The sequence below is a fragment of the Sciurus vulgaris genome (assembly GCF_902686455.1).
Source record: "Sciurus vulgaris genome assembly, chromosome: 1".
NCBI lineage: Eukaryota > Metazoa > Chordata > Mammalia > Rodentia > Sciuridae > Sciurus > Sciurus vulgaris.
Genome location: NC_136461.1, coordinates 106557602 through 106574836, shown reverse-complemented (window position 1 = coordinate 106574836; position 17235 = coordinate 106557602). Strand labels below are relative to the sequence as shown.

Sequence of the window (17235 nt, the reverse complement as noted above, 5' to 3'; positions counted from 1 at the left end):
TTGGTTAACTTTTGGCTTTGACTTTTGGGAAGTTATTGCTGACTTTGAAAGAGCAATTTTAGCATTTCTGGAGAGAGGAAACAAAACTGCAACATATATTGAAAAAATGGAGAGAAAACAGCACTGTAATACAAATTATTCTTAAAAAGTTAATTGGTGGGCCAGATGGTGGTGCATGTCTGTAATGCCAGTGACTGGGGAGGCTGAGACAGGAGGATAGTAATTTCAAGGCCAGTCTCGTCAACTTTGTGAGAACTTGCCTCAAAAAATAAAAAGGGTAGAGGAAGTAGCTCAGTGATAGAGAACCCCTCTGTTCCTTTCCCAGAACTACACACACACACATTATATATACACATATATTTTCAAAAGTGGTGAAAAAAAGCACTTTGCTCTGAAAAATAAATGAAATCTTTTAAAAATTTATTTAGATGTTGATGGGTCTTTATTTTATTCATTTATTTATATGTGGTGCTGAGATCGAACCCAGTGCCTCATATATGCAAGACAAGCTCTGTACCACTGAGCCACAACCCCAGCCCCATGAAATAGTTTTTGAGAATAGAAGGAATGAGGGGAAGGAGAGAATAAGATGTTATGAAGGGAAGCCAGGTGTGGTGGCACACACCTATAATCCCAGGGGCTCAGGAGGCTGAGGCAAGATGATTGCAAGTTCAAAGCCCGCCTCAGCAACTGAATGAAACCCTGTCTCTAAATAAAATATAAAAAGGGCTGAGAATGTGTAATTTGTACTAACGTGCTGTTTTTTCTCCTCCCATTTATTCAATCCCCAGTACAAAAAACAATAACAACAACAAAAAGAGATATTACGAAGGGAGCATTGATGTTATTAAATTCTCTTAAAGAAGAGCTAGCTAGTCAAGTAAATGGAGTAAATGCTTAAATTAAGGCCATCAGGCTGACTTAAACATGCAGAATATACATTAAAATCACTTGGAAGTTGGAAAGAGTGAATGAAAATAGATTTTAAAGGTGATTTGAACTATGAACAGCAGAAAGAAAAAGAGCATTGGGAATAGCATGGGTTTTAATCTTAATCTCTTTTTCCCCTCAGTCCTCTTAGTCTAAAAAATATTTGGATCTCAGGGTCCTGGTTATGTTTATGTTTACTAGTTATGGTTCCCGTTTACGTTTCTAGGGACTGGTTATTGAACCTCTGAATCTTAATGCCCTCACTGTGAAATAAGAGTTCTAATTCCAACTTCATGGATGTTCTACAAAGATTAAAGATCATATTTGTAACATGTCTAATACCCTATGATTCACTGTATCTGTCACAGTCATCTTTTTGTGTTCCTTAGGTGTCTGTGTCACACCTTAAGACGCCTAGATTTACTTCTATGTCTGTGTGCAAAACTTCTGTTTCTTTTGATATTGTCACTTTTAGGAACACACATTCTCTGATTCTGTAATCTAAATTAGCTGACTTTTGGGAAGTTATTGTTGCATTTCTAGGGAACAGAAACAAAATGGCAACAGGTTGAATAAATGTTAGAAGAAAAAACAGAAGACAGAATGTGCTATTGTTCTTAATAGCACATTTTCACAAACTTTAATTGTGTATTTATTTCTCTGATTATGTTTTTGTGATTTTTTTTTTTTGGTGTGTGTGTGTGTATCTGTCTGTCTCTAGACAGAGACCCAGCACCTAACTAACATTGCCTAAATGATGAATGCTGGGACATAGTATGGGACATAGTAAGCAAATAAGCATTTATTTTCTCAAAGTTTCCATGTCAGGAATTCAGAAATTCATGGTTGCATGGTTCTGATTCAGGGTTTCCCTTGAAGTCACAGTGAAAATGACAGCAGGGTCTAAAGTCATTTTAAGGCCCCTGAGGCTGGAGGGTCTGCTTCCACCATGGTTCATTCATATGTCTCTCAGTTGATGCTGGTTATTGGCAGGAACTCTCAATTTTTTCCCAGGTGGGCATTCCCATGGGCTGCATTAATGTCTTGATGTCAAGGGGCCTAGCTTTTTCAGGGTTTTAACAGTTTAAGAGAGCAAGGTAGAAGCTGCAAAATCTTCTGTAACTTATACTTGGAAGTCACACACTGTTGTTTCTGCAATGTCCTTATGGTTATGTAGGCTTGCCCTGTTGTGGAAGGCAATGGCACAGGAGCACGAATACCAGAAGTTAGATTCATCGAAGGACATCTCAGAGACTGTCTACCACAGATGCTATGTGGAATTACAGAGTAGATCACAAACGATTAAGACAATTGCTGAATAGTGTTGATGGAGGGTCTGGCTTATGTAGGAAAACATTAATTTGCTTTGGTAGCAGTCAGTACTGCTGACTACATGATTTTTTTTCTAGTGGCCCAGGAACAGAATCAGAGAAAACAGATGTTGGATTTATCTAGGAATTAACAAGTCATTACTATGGAAAGTCATGGCATTGAAATATGGAAGAATATGTTTAAATTCAGCAATTTGTGTTTGTTTTGTTTGGTGCCTGGTAGAGTGTTTGTCAAAAGTATATGCTTTGAGAGATATGACTTCATCTTAACTCTGGTTCAGGAAACATATTGACTTTGAGAAAGTTATAACCAGTAACTTTTAGTGTGCCTTGCTTTGTTCCTGGTGCTCTGCTATATGATTTTGACACAGATTATCTCATTTAATCATCACAACCCAAGGAGTTAATTAACCTTATTTTAGAAATAAATTCTGGCTTACAATCAAAAATAACACAAGTATAAGATGCTTCCATGCAAACTCAGGCCGTCTGATATCAGAACCAGAGCTTTTACATCATACTTTCCTACCTCTGCCTCACAGTGTAATTGAATGTGGAGATACTCTGCTTAAAGTACTAAAGAAGCTGGATTCAGATTGTACATACTATATTATTTTACCTGTCACAGAAACAGGAACTACATCAGAATTTGAGGGATTTCTTCTATCTCTAACGTTTTAGTACTTTTCTAATGTTCTATAAGAAGATTCTACTTTGAGTCAGAAAGAAAGGTTATTTTAAAGAAGCAATTTTATCCTGAAGGTTCGCATTCAAATTTGCAAACTGAAAACTTATTCTTAATGGGATTTTTTAATATTATAATTACAAACTTTCAGCACATGTCCTTGTCATCAAAAGTTTGCATATTTTTTGAAATTATGGATTTCGACAAGGACTCATTCCATTGAGATTCGGGCAATTCTCCTATGATAAGTGAGTGTAGTCTCTTTTTGTCCAACTTCAGTTCAGTTCAGTTCAGTTCAGTTCAGTTTGAACTTATCAAGTCTGAATACTTATAGCTATATCAGCAAAATTTGGTTGCCTCTGGTTTTAAAGGTTGAGTAAATGGACTGAACACCAACTTTAAAAGATGTATTTAGTATCAAATAAAAATAGTCTCATACAAATTTACCATGGTATTCACTACAAAATACTGCAATTGTGTAAATGATCACATTTCCTATACCATAATGTTGATATGGAATTAGCATTCTGCACTAACTTTCCAATTAGTATCCATGTCTCAGCAACAAAAACTAGGGGATTAGTTGTGAAAGGGCATGTTTGTTTTCCCAGATTCAGAAAACAAACATTAGGATCATATTGAAAAACTTCTTTTAAAAGCCTTTTTTCCTTAGCATCTGTCTGCCCCCATGTATGTTCATGTTACCAGCAACCTCCAACTTGCCATACCCACTAATCAGTTCTTGGTCCTATTGCTCAGCCTTTTGGTAATATTTAACTCCAGCTGTTCTTCCTACAGTAATATTTCTTGGAATGCTTTCTTCTCTTAGCCTTAGGCTACCATACTTTTTCTGATTTTCTTTTCTTTCTAACTCATCCTTCTCTGTCTCACTTTCTGACTTACTTTCCTTTTAATCTTTAAATTTTGCTGTAGGTATCAGTCTTAAGAGCTCTTTTTCCCTATTTGAATTTACTCTGTAGACAAGATTGTTTAGTTCCTATAGCTTTATATACCATGCATGTGATTAGACTTCCAGATTTATACCTTTAGCTCAACTTCTTCTCTGAGCTCTAGCCTTATACAGTTAATTGGATGTTTGACATAAACACTGGACTACATAATGAGAATTTAACAAACTTAACATGTCCAAAAAAAACTTAAAAGGGCTAGGCACAGCAGTGCATCCCTGTAATCCCAGCAATTCTGGAGGCTGAGGCAGGAGTATAGCAATTTTGAGACAAGACTTGACTTCTTAGCAAGACAAGATCTTAAAACAAAAAAGGCTAGGGATGTGACTCAGTGGTAGAATTCTCCAGGTTCAATTTCCAGTATCACCAAAAAGTGGGGGGAGGGGGACAGGGAGGGAGAGTCACTTGATTATCACCTTACTCTGTAACTTTCTCTAGTCTTCTTCTCTGAAAATGGTATTATCCTCCACTCAGTTGATCTAACAGATAATCTAGGCATTATCTTTATGTCTGCTCTTTCCCCCCACCTTCTACACTTCATTTAGCAAGTCTTGTTGGCTTTACTTTCAAATGGCATTCCAAATCTAGTATTTCTCATCTCCGCCATTTCACCTAGATTTCTGCAGGTGTTTTCTCCTTGGTCTCTGCTTCTACTCTTGCCCCCTCTTATTTCAGTGTAACTCGAGTAATCTTTTCAAATATTATTTATACTTAGTAATTATCTTGATCAAGATCCTCTAATGGCTCCCCCTCATATTTAGGTTAATACTTAAACTTCTTACCACAGTTTACAAATCATCATCTGACCTTTCCCTCTCCCAACAGCCTCTTCACCTACAACTCATTACCTCACTTTTCTTCTCTAGCCAGACTGACCTGGCTCTTCCTGGAATGTAGCATTCGCCTTCCTGCCCTGTCGGCTTTTGCACTTGCTATTTTCTCTACCTGAGACACTCTACAGAGCTTCACATGGCTTATTCTCTCATTTTAATTCTCTTTTCAGATGTCTCCTTTTCTTTCACAATGCTTATTTCACCCAGTCATTCTGTTAGATACCTACTGTTTATCATCTTTCCTCTCTTCTCCACTGAAACAAGCTCCCTAAGGGAAGGGACTTTATTCACCAATGTATCCCCAGTGGCTGAAATAGTACCTAACACATAACAGATATATGCAGAGATTTATTGCATGAATCCATCTACCATTTTACTGAAGTAGCTGTTAGATTTAATAGCAAGTTGAATATCTTTTTCTCTGGTAAAATTTCCTATGACATCTCTCCAGTACTTGATACAATGTGTCTTCCTATCACTCCCTACCCTTCTAATACTGTGTCTGTACAGCCAACCCCTGCCACATCACTGTTTCATACAGCATATCCTATAAAATTGTCCAGTACTGCTCATTCTTCCTTTGTATATTGCCTCTTAAATCCATGTCTTCTCTATATTCTTTGCTGCCTAGTTGAAACCTTTGTTATCTTACTACTGTATTATACAACTTCCCTGCATCTCATTTTTTCTTAATGTGTCTTCCCATTATCAGTCTGAAATCTTTAAAGGTATACATATTATTTGTCTTTGTATTTCTTACAGCATCTAACATTTTTTTTTTTAAATTAGCAGACACTCAGTGAATGTTGAATGAATAGTTCTGTTTCTGGAAAGTACAACTGGTAGGCCATCTGATTATTTTAATGGCTATAATTCTTTCATTCCTGTTTTTAGAAAAGCTGTAGCAATTCTTTGTTGTCCATTATTTTCAAAAGACCATTAGGTGACTATAATTACATTATATATTATTACAGCAGTTCAAGTTCATAGTAGAGTTTTGTGTTTGGACTTAGTAGAATTAAAGTAGTATCTTTACTATTAAAATGATTCCTTCTTTTCTCTTAAGCTGAAGTCTCCAGGGAATATTGAATTGCTGAGGAATTTGGGAAAAGACAAGCTGAAGTTCCCATTCCATGGATCCTTTGGGAGCACCTTCCCAGTTTGTGGACGTGGATACACTACTAAATTGGGGCGACTCATGTGAAAATGAATTAAATTCTTCTGATATTACAGCTGAAACATTTCAGGAAGATACTATTAGATCACCTTTTCTTTATAATAAGGATATCAATGGAAAAGTGGTTCTTTGGTAATTCTTTGATTATATCATTTCATACTATGATTAGCCCTTCTTATAATTTCTTCTCAGCTCCTTTTATGTAAGCCCTGGCATTAAAGTATTTCCTTGATTATACATATACAGCTTTATTGAGATAAAATTGACATACAATAAAATGTTTGATAATTTTTGTCATATACATCCATGAAACTCTCACCACAATTAAAAGAACAAATATACCCATCAACTTCAAAAGTTGTTTTTTGTTCCTTTGTAATCACGCCTATCCTTACCTGTACATCCCCACATAGTCAGTGATATTCCTATCGTTATAGATTGGTTTGCATTTTCTAGAGGTTTGTATAAACATAATCATGTGTTTTTTGAATGAATTTCTTTCATTTAGCATAATTATTTGTAAGTTTAGTTATGTCATTGCATATATCAGTATTAGTTAATTACTTTAAAAAATATTTATTGAAATACAATTCACATGCCATATAATTCACCAATTTAATTATGTAATTCAGTGGTTTTTAGTATATTTATGGAGTTGTATAGCTATCATCTAGTCAGTTTTAGAAGGTTTGGGTTTATTAGCCCAAAGCCTTCTCCCAACCCCTCAATTTTAAGCAACCACTGATTTATTCTGTATTTATTTTGTACATTTTATGAAGGTGGAATCAATATAATAAGATATGTGAGGGTTTTTGTGACCTAGCATACTGTTTTCAATGTAGTACAAATCAGTACCTCATTTTTTTTGTGACTGAATAATATTCCATTGTATTGGTATACATTTTTTGATTAATTTTGGTCAAATGTTAATTTTTTTGAGTCACCAGTTTCTTTTTCGCTATTGCTTAGCTTGTGGGCTAGCAAAACCATTTTTGTAAAATGAGCAAAGATAGAATGTTTTGAAAGAATTTGAAACTAGGTCTCTTATGCTCCCTTCTTCCCCTTTTTGCTCTTTTTGTTTCCTCAGGAAAGGAGATGTAGCATTACTGAACTGTACAGCCATTGTGAATACCAGCAATGAAAGTCTCACAGATAAAAATCCTGTGTCAGAAAGTATCTTCATGCTTGCAGGGCCTGATTTGAAAGAGGACCTACAGAAACTTAAAGGTAAGTGGTGAGAGAATTGTCTTAGACATATTATTGCTTAAAAGAAACATTTATTTTTATTTCCCTCTGTCTTGAAGCATGTTTTGTGTAAGTGAGAAAATTATGCAGATGTACTATTTTTCTTTTATTGGCACTCAATAAAAAACTTTTGAAAGTCTCACAGTGTATTAAGCGAAGACCCGAGATTATACTACCAAATTCCTCTGTCTTGTTGGTGAATTTTTAAATGACAATCACTATAGCTAGTTAGATCTTTGATAGAAGATTTTAAAATGACAATCACTATAGCTACTTAGATCTTTTTCGTGGTTGTATATTTTCTTGTATTGATGGGCCTTATAAAACAACTATCCTGAACTGAAATTTTTTATCCTTATTTGATAACGATACTTTTTTTTTTTTTGGTTCTGGGGATTGAACCCAAGGGCTCTTAACCACTGAGCCACATACCCAGCCCTTTTTAATATTTCATTGTGGTGAGTCAGACTCTCATTGAGTTGCTTAGGGCCTTTCTAAGTTGCTGAGGCTGACTTTGAACTTGTGATTCTCCTTCCTCAGCCTCCTGAGCCACTGGGATTACAGGCATTCGCCAAGGCACCCAGCCGAGCATTTCTTACATACATCTTGGACGTAGAGCATTACATTTTCAAAATGAAAATTTACATACTGATAAAATCAAAGTGTATAGCAAGAACACATATATTCTCAATTAATTTGTACTTGGTGCTTTTTGTTTTTACCAAAACATGCTTCTGGAAATATTTCTTTGGAAAGGGGAATAGGAAGAGCCCTATTGGTTCAGGATTTTATTTACCCTTGTTTGCATTCATTTTTTAAATTGCCAACCTAAAAGCCCTTCTTTATTGTTATTTGAGTCCAACTTGAATACTATGAAATTCTGTCTTCCCATTTTTAAAAAGTGTGTATGAAATGTATAATATTTCTTAAAATGTAAACAACAAATCCCACCTATATAAAAATCAGGCTTTCCTTGATTTCTACCCTTTAACAGTGACCACAGTTTTTTTATCCAGTAACAATATTAGAATTTGAACAGGATTTTTTATAGTGTTGGCTCCTTGAAAGAAGTGATTAAAAAAAAAAAAGAATTTCATTATCTAATCAAGAAACTGAATTTGACTATGAAAGAAGAGGATAAAAAAATTAAATGATGAAACATGATGTCTTGAAGAACATGTAGAAATTAGAAATGATACCAAAGATAATAATGATATGTTCTTTGTTAAAAGTAACAGAAGCTGGTCTGGAATAATTACCAGCAGTGTGTGTGTGTGTGCATGTGTACACATACACCTTGGAATTAGACTTACAGATAATAAAGAAAATAAGAAAAGCTAACATAGTTACAATATTAAATTTAATGTTCAATTATACAAATAAAGCTTCAATATTTGGGAGTCTTTAAGCTGGCATTCATATTATAACTGTACTTTACTGCATGACTTAAGACCACTTATTTCACTGCTGAGTCTGAGTTTTCTCATCTCTAAAATGGGGATAGTAATAATTGTTCCTGCCTCAGTTCCTGACACATAGCAAGAGCTTAATTAATATTTGAGCGTATAAAAATTAACATTATGAAGACTAAAATAATGAATGTTAGAAGCTAGGCAAGTACATCCTAAACGTTCAACAAGACCATTGCTCTTGTTAGCTATTAGGTCTCAATTGTTTTGTTTAATAAATCAGTACCAGTCTGAAGACAGGTTATTAGTAATGCACTGAAGTGTTGAATACTTAATCCTGTCCCCTTTTTACATTTTTATTAACAACTAAATGATGATAGAGTATGACTCAACCAAATTTGTAGATGAGAGAAAGCTGGGAGGGAACTACTGAATGATAGACCAAAGATTTTTAGATAACTGACTGGAAGTATAAGTACCCCCCAAAAAAAAGAATTAATTATTTTGCAAAATTGAAGGTTTGCAAGAAGTTCAAAACACTACCCGAGTTCAGGGTGGAGAAGCCTGGTTTGACAATTTTTCTTACAGATATAAAGAAGTGTTTACTTTCTCAATAGAATAGCATTAGCATTCATACCATTTTTCAGGCAAGACACCTTAGGATTAACACTCCCCTTTTCCTTATCCCTTCCATAAAATCTGTCTTCAAGTCTTAAATTTACTGTGATGTTTCTCTTCTTTACTGCTTTACCTAGTGTTTGCTACCATCGTTGTATGATTGTGTGTGGACTACACCCATGACCTCCCTCCCAATGGGTTCCCTACATCCATTCTTCTCTTACACCCATTTTCTACACATTAACCAGTGTTTGTCTGTTAAAATTGTAAATCCCTTCTTATTCTCCTGCTTTGAACCATTTAGTGACCTCCTGGTAAACTTAAAATCCAAACTCCTTAAACTGGTCTCAAGCCTGGCAAGACCACACTCACTTGTCTCTAGTCTCATCCCACATCCCCTTTTGCTTTTATCATGTACTTAAGCCAGACTTATCTTTACCTCTTCACACTAGCTGGTCACCCAGAGGCTTTCCACATGCTCTTACCTTTCCTCTCTGTCATGTCTTATTCAAAGCACTGTTACATTTTCTTTCAGAACAGATCAGTCTCATGATGTATGATCTCAACCTGCAGTACAGTCCTTTTCCTTTGTGCCCTTGCTACGATTGTAATTTCATAAATTGTTCTTGTAATGAGTATCCTCATTAAACTGTAAACTTGGACAGACAGGAATTTTCCAGGACCAAAAACAGAGAAGGCATCCTTTAAGTAGCGATGATTGAATGCATAGAAGTTCCTGAGGATTTTAACTGAATCAACTCAGAGTTGATAATGGATTGTTTCTGTTGAAAAAGCTAACGATAGACTACTTCATCAGATGCTAAGGCATCAAAGTCAAAAGAGGCTGTGGTTTTTCTGTCCTGGTAGAACCCTATGGTGTACTGTGTTCATTTTATTTTTATCACGGCTTTTTAAGAGTAATCACTGGGGAACACCTAAAAGTTATTAGCCTGGTAGACATTGTAGAAACCATATTATTTAAAGGAATAGTTTAAAGAGCTGGAATAAGCATAGAGTAGAAAAAAATGGGGGGAACACAATACTTATTCTCAAAATACTGGAGAAATAATTATGTTGAAGAGGGAAATCAATAATTCTGCTGTGTTTCTAAAATTCTTAATACATAACATTTTCAGTTTCATTAGAGAAATTTTTCTAAGAAATAAAGCTTTCTAAACATGGGACAGGCGGGATTAGCGTATTGTATCCAAATTATCCCCCATTAAAATCAGTCTTAGATTCACTCTCTGAATTTTGGAATTTTATGAAACTGAAGATCTGTGGGGTTGTTGCTCTTTGGACTAGATCAACCAGTGATATTCAACTTTAAAGAATTAGAATAGAGTCTGAAAATTCATGTTTGTTCAGCCAAAAGTACATATAATTCAAACAGAAAAATATAGATTAAAGTATATACATGTGCAAAAAGAGTAGAATATACCAGGATCACTACAGTTTTGCTGATTATGTGTTCTGTTACTCAGTATTTAAACATGAAGGTTTGACAGAGTAGGGATTCATCCACTACCCTTTTTGCTTGCTCTGTCCTTTTATGGTTAGCACTCTTTTTGTTTTAAGTATTCAGTAGCTTTCATTGTCTATGTTAGCCTTTCATCACTGTGACAAAATACCTGAGAAAAACAAAGGAGGAAAGATTTTTTGGGGGGGCTCACAGTTTCATAGATTTCTGTCCATAATGGGTTTACAGTGTTGCTTTAGGCCTTACAGAGAACATCATGGCAGAAGGGTATAGCAGAGAGAAGCTACTCACCTCATGGCAATCTGGAAGCCGAAAGAGAGGGAGGAAAGAAGGGTCTGGGGACAAGAGACAGTCCCCATGGGCATGCTCCCAAGGACCCACTCTCTTCAACTAGGCCCCACCTCCTACATTTTCTGCCACCTCCCAATGGTCCATTCAATTATGACACTATCAATGGATTAATCCATTGATGAAATCAGAGCCCTCATGTTCCAATCACTTCTTAAAAGCCCTTACTACACTTGGCACCAAGCCTTCAATACATGAACCTTGTGGGACATTCTAGATCCAAACTATAACAAATTCCTTCCTACATGTGCTAGAATTTGGAGAGAAACAAGTGAAGTTGAAAAGTCACAGCTAATCTTTAATACTCAGATACTCAGCTTCTCATTGCAGCATGCTCCTCAGCACAGCATAGCCAAGGGCAGCATGCTGGGCAGAGTTATGGGTACAAGTAAAGTTATTTAATGGATTTACATTTATTTTACGAGAATTAAGAATACTTTCAGGACTGTGTTTTAAATGTTTATAGTGATGTTTAAAATTCAAGCTTTAAGATTAGAAGAAATTTGGACTTGAAAGAAAAAGTGAAAACTGGGGAAGCAGTGTAGCAGTACTTACCATAACTCAGGGTCTAGAGTTTTTGCTAACGATTAGTAAAGATTTCAAGAGGAAAATTGTTATTCCAAACCCAGAACATTCACAACACGTAAAACTTCTCTTCTCTTTCTGAACCCTGATCTAAAATTGTCAGGATTAATTGACCAAACTGACTGCCTCAGTGTTTCCATGCTTGCTTGCTATTTTTTTAAACAAAATAATTCATTCATATTATTTATTTTAAGTAATCATTTTCTGGTTATTTTAAAGAATAATTTTCTAGTTATTTATTTTAAATAATCATTTTCTAGTCATGGAAGCAGTATATGTAAATTGTAGAAAATTGTATGCACACAAGCTAAAAATAACTCAAAGCTTCACGTTGACACCCACCAGAGATCACCTCCTTAACACATTAGTGCATATTATTCTAGATTATCCTGCATGTGGCTGTGGGTGTATACACACATTCTTGTCTTTAGTAACCAAAGTAAAATAATTTTATGTATACTGTTTCCAAATAAGAATTATGTACCTATTGTGTGGCAGTTCATCATCTTCAGCAAATGAATTCCACTTTCTAATTTCAGAAATTTTATCTAATACCCAAATGCTAGTTACAATTTCCAGTAGATCAAAAAATGTCCTTTGCAGTTATTTTTAATTCAGAGCCAAACTAGTATGCAGTGCAGGACACATATTGCATCTTATTGTTATGCCCATTAATTTGTATGTGTGTGTTTAATCCAACAGTCCCCTTTTTATGTCACTGACTTGTTGAGTGAATGGGGCCAATTGTTTTCCAAAATATTCTGCCTTTTAGATTTGTCAGATTTACTTGAGGTACCATGTAGTTTGTATGCCCTGTGAACTGAAATTTATATCTAATGGAATCAAGCATTTCATAGGTGATGTTGTGTTGTACACTTAATGTTCTATGATATTAGAAGATATGTAAATCCTGGTTGACCTGTTAGTGATGCTTCACTGATACAAAGATTGCTGTCTGAATTGGGGTGACAGCAGTTTGATCCTTCCATTTGTGCATTTACCCTTGGTGACTGAAAACTTTAGGATAGAAGACGATTTAATCTTTCACTCCCACAATAAGAAATCAACTGATAATGAAAAAAACCCAACACTATAATTTTAACATACCACTTGGAAACAGTAGGTTAATATCATAAGGCACTTAAAGAGTAGAAAGTATTTATCCCTGGAGAATAGGAATTGAGGTAGGCAAGGGCAGGGCAAATGTGGCCTATTTAGACTCTACAATTGTTCATTTTCCTCACATATTCACCTGATGGTTTTAATACCAAATTGATAATTCTTGTCTGAATCAGTATTTTTTATTAAGCCTATGAAGTTGTGTTTTCAACCATTTCATCCGTCTTTACTAACTGGTATTCTATAAAGTAGAGCTTTCCTCACTAACCAGTATTATTTGATTACTCTGTGTTACTGTTGTGTTGGAGAAATGGGATAAATGCTGAGTTCTTTTAATAACCAATTTGAAAAATGAAGAATTGGTTTAATAGCTGCTTCAATTGATGACAATGAGTTTTTCCTGGCTTTCTCTTGAGTGTCATTTTGTGCTTACAGGTTTTTATTGATTAATGTATATGGTTTTAACAGTCAGTGGAGTTTGTGTTCTTTTTGAACAAAAGTCAATCATCTGCCCTGGCCTTGTCTACAATTTCTATTCTCCAGGGATAAACACTTTCAACCCTTTAAGTGCCTTATGTTATTTACCTTCTCTTTCCAAGTGATACGTTAAAACTACAGTGCTGATTTTATTTCATTATCAGTGGACATCTTATTGTGGGAGTAAAAGATTAAACTGCGCTTCTTCCATGCCCTCTTTTACATATACATATATTACAGATTATTTTCCCCCTTCACCACCATCTTACAAAGTTGTTCACAACTGATTAGAAAACAGATTAGTGTCTTTTTGGACAACTTTTTTTCCTATAGGTTATTAATGGATTTGATTTTTTTTTTTTTTATTAACCTTTGTTTCAAACTTTATTCCCAGGCTTCTTCAGCTTAATTAGCTGCAAAGAATAAATTGTGTATAAGCAAAAACTGAAAAGAGCTGCAGTGTCCAAGGGGCTTGGGCTTAAAAATATTAGATCTAGATTTTATTAGATCTATAAACAAAACAATTTTAAAAAGCAGTCATAATATAAAATAGCAGCTCCCAGTAACTTCTTCAAGTTTATCTTCTTCAGAAGTTGATCAGTTCAGTTTGCCTCATTCTTAGAAGCCTCATCAAAATTCTCCACAAGATCTGGAACTTCATCATCATCCTCCTCTCCAGAAGCAAGTGGTGCTTTTCCATCCACAGATTGTTTGGGCAGAGCTTCAACCAGTCTCCTTAAACTAGTCAGACTGTCTGCTCCAAGCTGGTTTAAGATGCTGGGTAGCATTTCTGTCAGTTGCTTTGTCTCAGCATGGCCTGTAATGGTGAAAGTGTTTGCTGCCAGAGATGCCTGAACTTTAGGGTTGTTAAAGTGAATCACTGTTCCTTGGTTTGTAAACATATTCACCTCTTCAGTACCAGAGATATTCTTTACCCCTAACTTCTTTAAGGAGAACTGAAGTTTTTTATCATCTGCTGTAGCTGTTCTATGAACCACCTTCTTCTTTCTGCGAGCAGTTCCTTTCCCACCAATGTGCACTTGTGCCTGCAGTTTGGCGAGTTTTTCCTGGTTCATGATAGTTTCTTTCATCTTGTCGGAGTGGAAATGGGGCCGCGCGGGTACTAGGGCTGGCTCTCAGGGGGTCTCTGGCAGACCAGCTGAGATTAGGCGCACACATGAGGGGATGCAAGATGGCAGCTAGAGGGAGGCTGGAAGTGATGCCTGGATTTGATTTTTTTATGTAATTGTCAATGTACCCATCACTGACTCAACCCCAAACTTTGAATACAAGCAGAAATCTCCTCTCAGTAAAGTCAAACACTTGAGTTTTTCTTTTAGCCCTTTTTTGTCTTGACAGGGCCCCTGTTGGAAACCTCCATTCGCCCCTCTCTCTTTAGACTGCCCTATATCCCAGCTCCATGCTTACTGTCCAGGAACTGTGTTTAACATCATCCTAGGAAATCCTTTCTTCTGTTTAATGAATTGAATCCTTCATTTCCTAGATCTCATGCCCTCTCCCACTTTAATGCACTCCTTCATTTTTGTCAGTAAATCTACCAGATTTCTGAAAAGATTACAATGGGGCAGAATTACTGAGATCTACCTTCAGACTTAATTGGTAATTTGGATGGAAATAGAGTCCTGGTTTAGAAATCATTTTCCAGAATTTTGAAGACTTTTGCTCTCTTGTTTTCTGTTTTGACAATTTCTGTTCAGAAATCATATGATATTCTTATTCCTGTTTCTTTGTATGTTAGCAGTTTCTTTTTGAAAGCTGTGTGATCTCTATTTTTGATGTTCTGAAATATCATAGTGATGTGCCTTCATGTGGTTTGGGTATTCTGTATGTTCTTTGATTGCAGAAATTCATGTCTGGGAAGTTCTCTGAGAAATATCTTGTCTTATTTCTTTAATCATTTCTTCTGTACTCTATTCTCTGAAGAAATACTGTTAGATGTTTTTCTTTCTTATTTAAAATCTTCTAGTGTTCTTCTTTGTCATGCCACATTTTATTTTTATTTTTGTTAATTCCTGGATAATTTCCTGAACTTCAGTTTTAGCTCTTAAAAGCTATCATAGCTTTCACTTTGCTATAAAAGTTATATCAATGCTACTTCCTAGTTACTGAATATTCTTTTTTTATAGGGTTGTTTTTGATTCAGAGATACTATATCTTCCCTTACCTCTCTGAGAGTAGTATTCATGGTGTCAAGATTTGGAGGTTGTTTTTTAGGTTGCCTTCCCTGCATTGTGAATTTCTTGGGCATTACTTTGTTTCATCCCCCTTTTGTTTTAGTTAGAGGCTGTCCTCCCTTCTTCATGATCTTGATGTTATCAACAAGGAGGAACTAAAAGGCTAATGGGAGGTTTTGTGAGCAGGAGTGTCTTAATCTGTTCAAGCTGGTTTAACAGAGTATCACAGATGGATGACTTATAAAGAGCAGACATTTATTTCTCATATTTCTAGAGGCTGAAGATCTGAGTTCAGGGTGCCTGCAAGTCAGGCTCTGGTGGGGACCTCTTCTGGCTTGAGATTGCAGACTTATTTTGCATCATCATGTGATGGAAAGAGGAAGCAAGATCTCTGGATACTTTGGAAGGTCACAAATTCTGTTCATGAGGGCTGCATCCTCATGATAACATCTAATTACCTCCCGAAGACTTCATCTCCTAATACCATCCCATTAGGGGATAGGGTTTCAACATATGAATTTTGAGGGTATAAGGTCATTCAGTATATCACAGTGGACAATAGTTATTTTTTAGAGAGTATTGAAGCAGATGATAGAGAAGAAGCCATATGATTTTATTGGGGTACATCCTTCAGTTACCACAATCTGTAAGTCTTTTAGATTAGGCCTCATAATTTCTCAGAAAAGAATGTTCCAGGGATTATAAGCCTGAGTGTCAACTTTAGAAAACAGCGGCAGGGGACTTGACCTTTTACTGATAAGTAGTACACTTTACATCCCCTCTTTTCAGCTGTACCTGAGGTTCTAGAATCCAGAAACACTCTAGTTCAGCATCTCCTGAGAATAAACTACCTCCCTGCTGCGATGGTGGTAAAGAAAACCTTGCTTTGCTGGCTGAGGGGAGGGGTTGTTGGAGATTTGGCTGATTTTATACAAGCTTTTAACCTTAATGTCTTTTTGGTCCCACTTCACAATATAGCTATAGAAGTATGTAGGCCCTCCAGTTTCTGAATCTTTCTAGTGTTCTCCAGTAATAATAATAATAGTAATAACTACTGCATGCATGCATTTGAAATATATTTACTCAATCCTGCAAAGTACTACTAATATCTCCCCTATATAAGAAATCATGGCATAATGAGCCAAGCACCTGCTCAGTGATAATAGAGACATCATGGACTCAGAATTTAAATCATGACAGTCTATCTTGAATCCAACAGTGCCTTTCTGTACAGATCTGCTTTGCTTCATATTGGTTACCCCCATTATTAGTTTTCTCTGTGTAAGTCAGTCATTCCTAGTCCATTGACTTTCTGCCCTTTAAAACTTTGATGATGCTTCTCTGCTTCATGTTTCCTCCATTTTCTTTGTGCTTATACCTGTTGTATTGCTTCACTGTCAGAAAGAATAGAGATAAATGCTTATTTTTGATTCATATTTTTGACTGAAACTTGTCAAAGTTCTTGATACTTTCTCTGTTTTATGCTTTGGTTTATTGTTTTCCCTAATACCTCCAAATTTATGTATATTTCCATTGTTCCCAGGTTGCCGAACAGGTGAAGCAAAATTGACAAAAGGATTTAATCTAGCTGCACGGTTCATCATTCACACAGTGGGACCTAAGTACAAGAGCCGCTATCGCACAGCAGCTGAGAGTTCCCTGTACAGCTGCTACAGAAATGTACTTCAGCTGGCAAAGTATAGTCTACTCATTTCCTGGACATAGTATGCCATGCAGTTTTAAAGACTGTGGATTTGAAGATGAACCTAACTATGGAAATCAAACTTTTGAAGGATGTTGATAATTTAGGAGGACATGAAGATAGATCTTTTCAA

At 35.8% G+C, this 17235-nt stretch overlaps 2 protein-coding genes across 3 annotated transcripts in view; one reads left to right on the top strand and one right to left on the bottom strand.

Moving 5' to 3' along the window:
- Window positions 1-17235, top strand: part of GDAP2 (ganglioside induced differentiation associated protein 2) — a 69355-nt gene that overhangs the window by 3312 nt on the left and 48808 nt on the right. For both annotated transcript variants that reach the window (XM_079100330.1, XM_079100331.1), the window contains exons 2-4: window positions 5814-6056; window positions 7012-7151; window positions 16944-17097. In XM_079100330.1, coding sequence (XP_078956456.1) covers window positions 5881-6056; window positions 7012-7151; window positions 16944-17097 — 470 coding nt within the window. In that variant the 5' untranslated portion in view covers window positions 5814-5880. The remainder of the gene's footprint in view (window positions 1-5813; window positions 6057-7011; window positions 7152-16943; window positions 17098-17235) is intronic.
- On the bottom strand, window positions 13551-14311 carry LOC306664362 (transcription factor BTF3-like). Its single transcript, XM_079145177.1, has one exon. It carries the CDS (start codon window positions 14294-14296, stop codon window positions 13808-13810), a length of 489 nt encoding a protein of 162 aa, XP_079001303.1. The 5' UTR covers window positions 14297-14311; the 3' UTR covers window positions 13551-13807.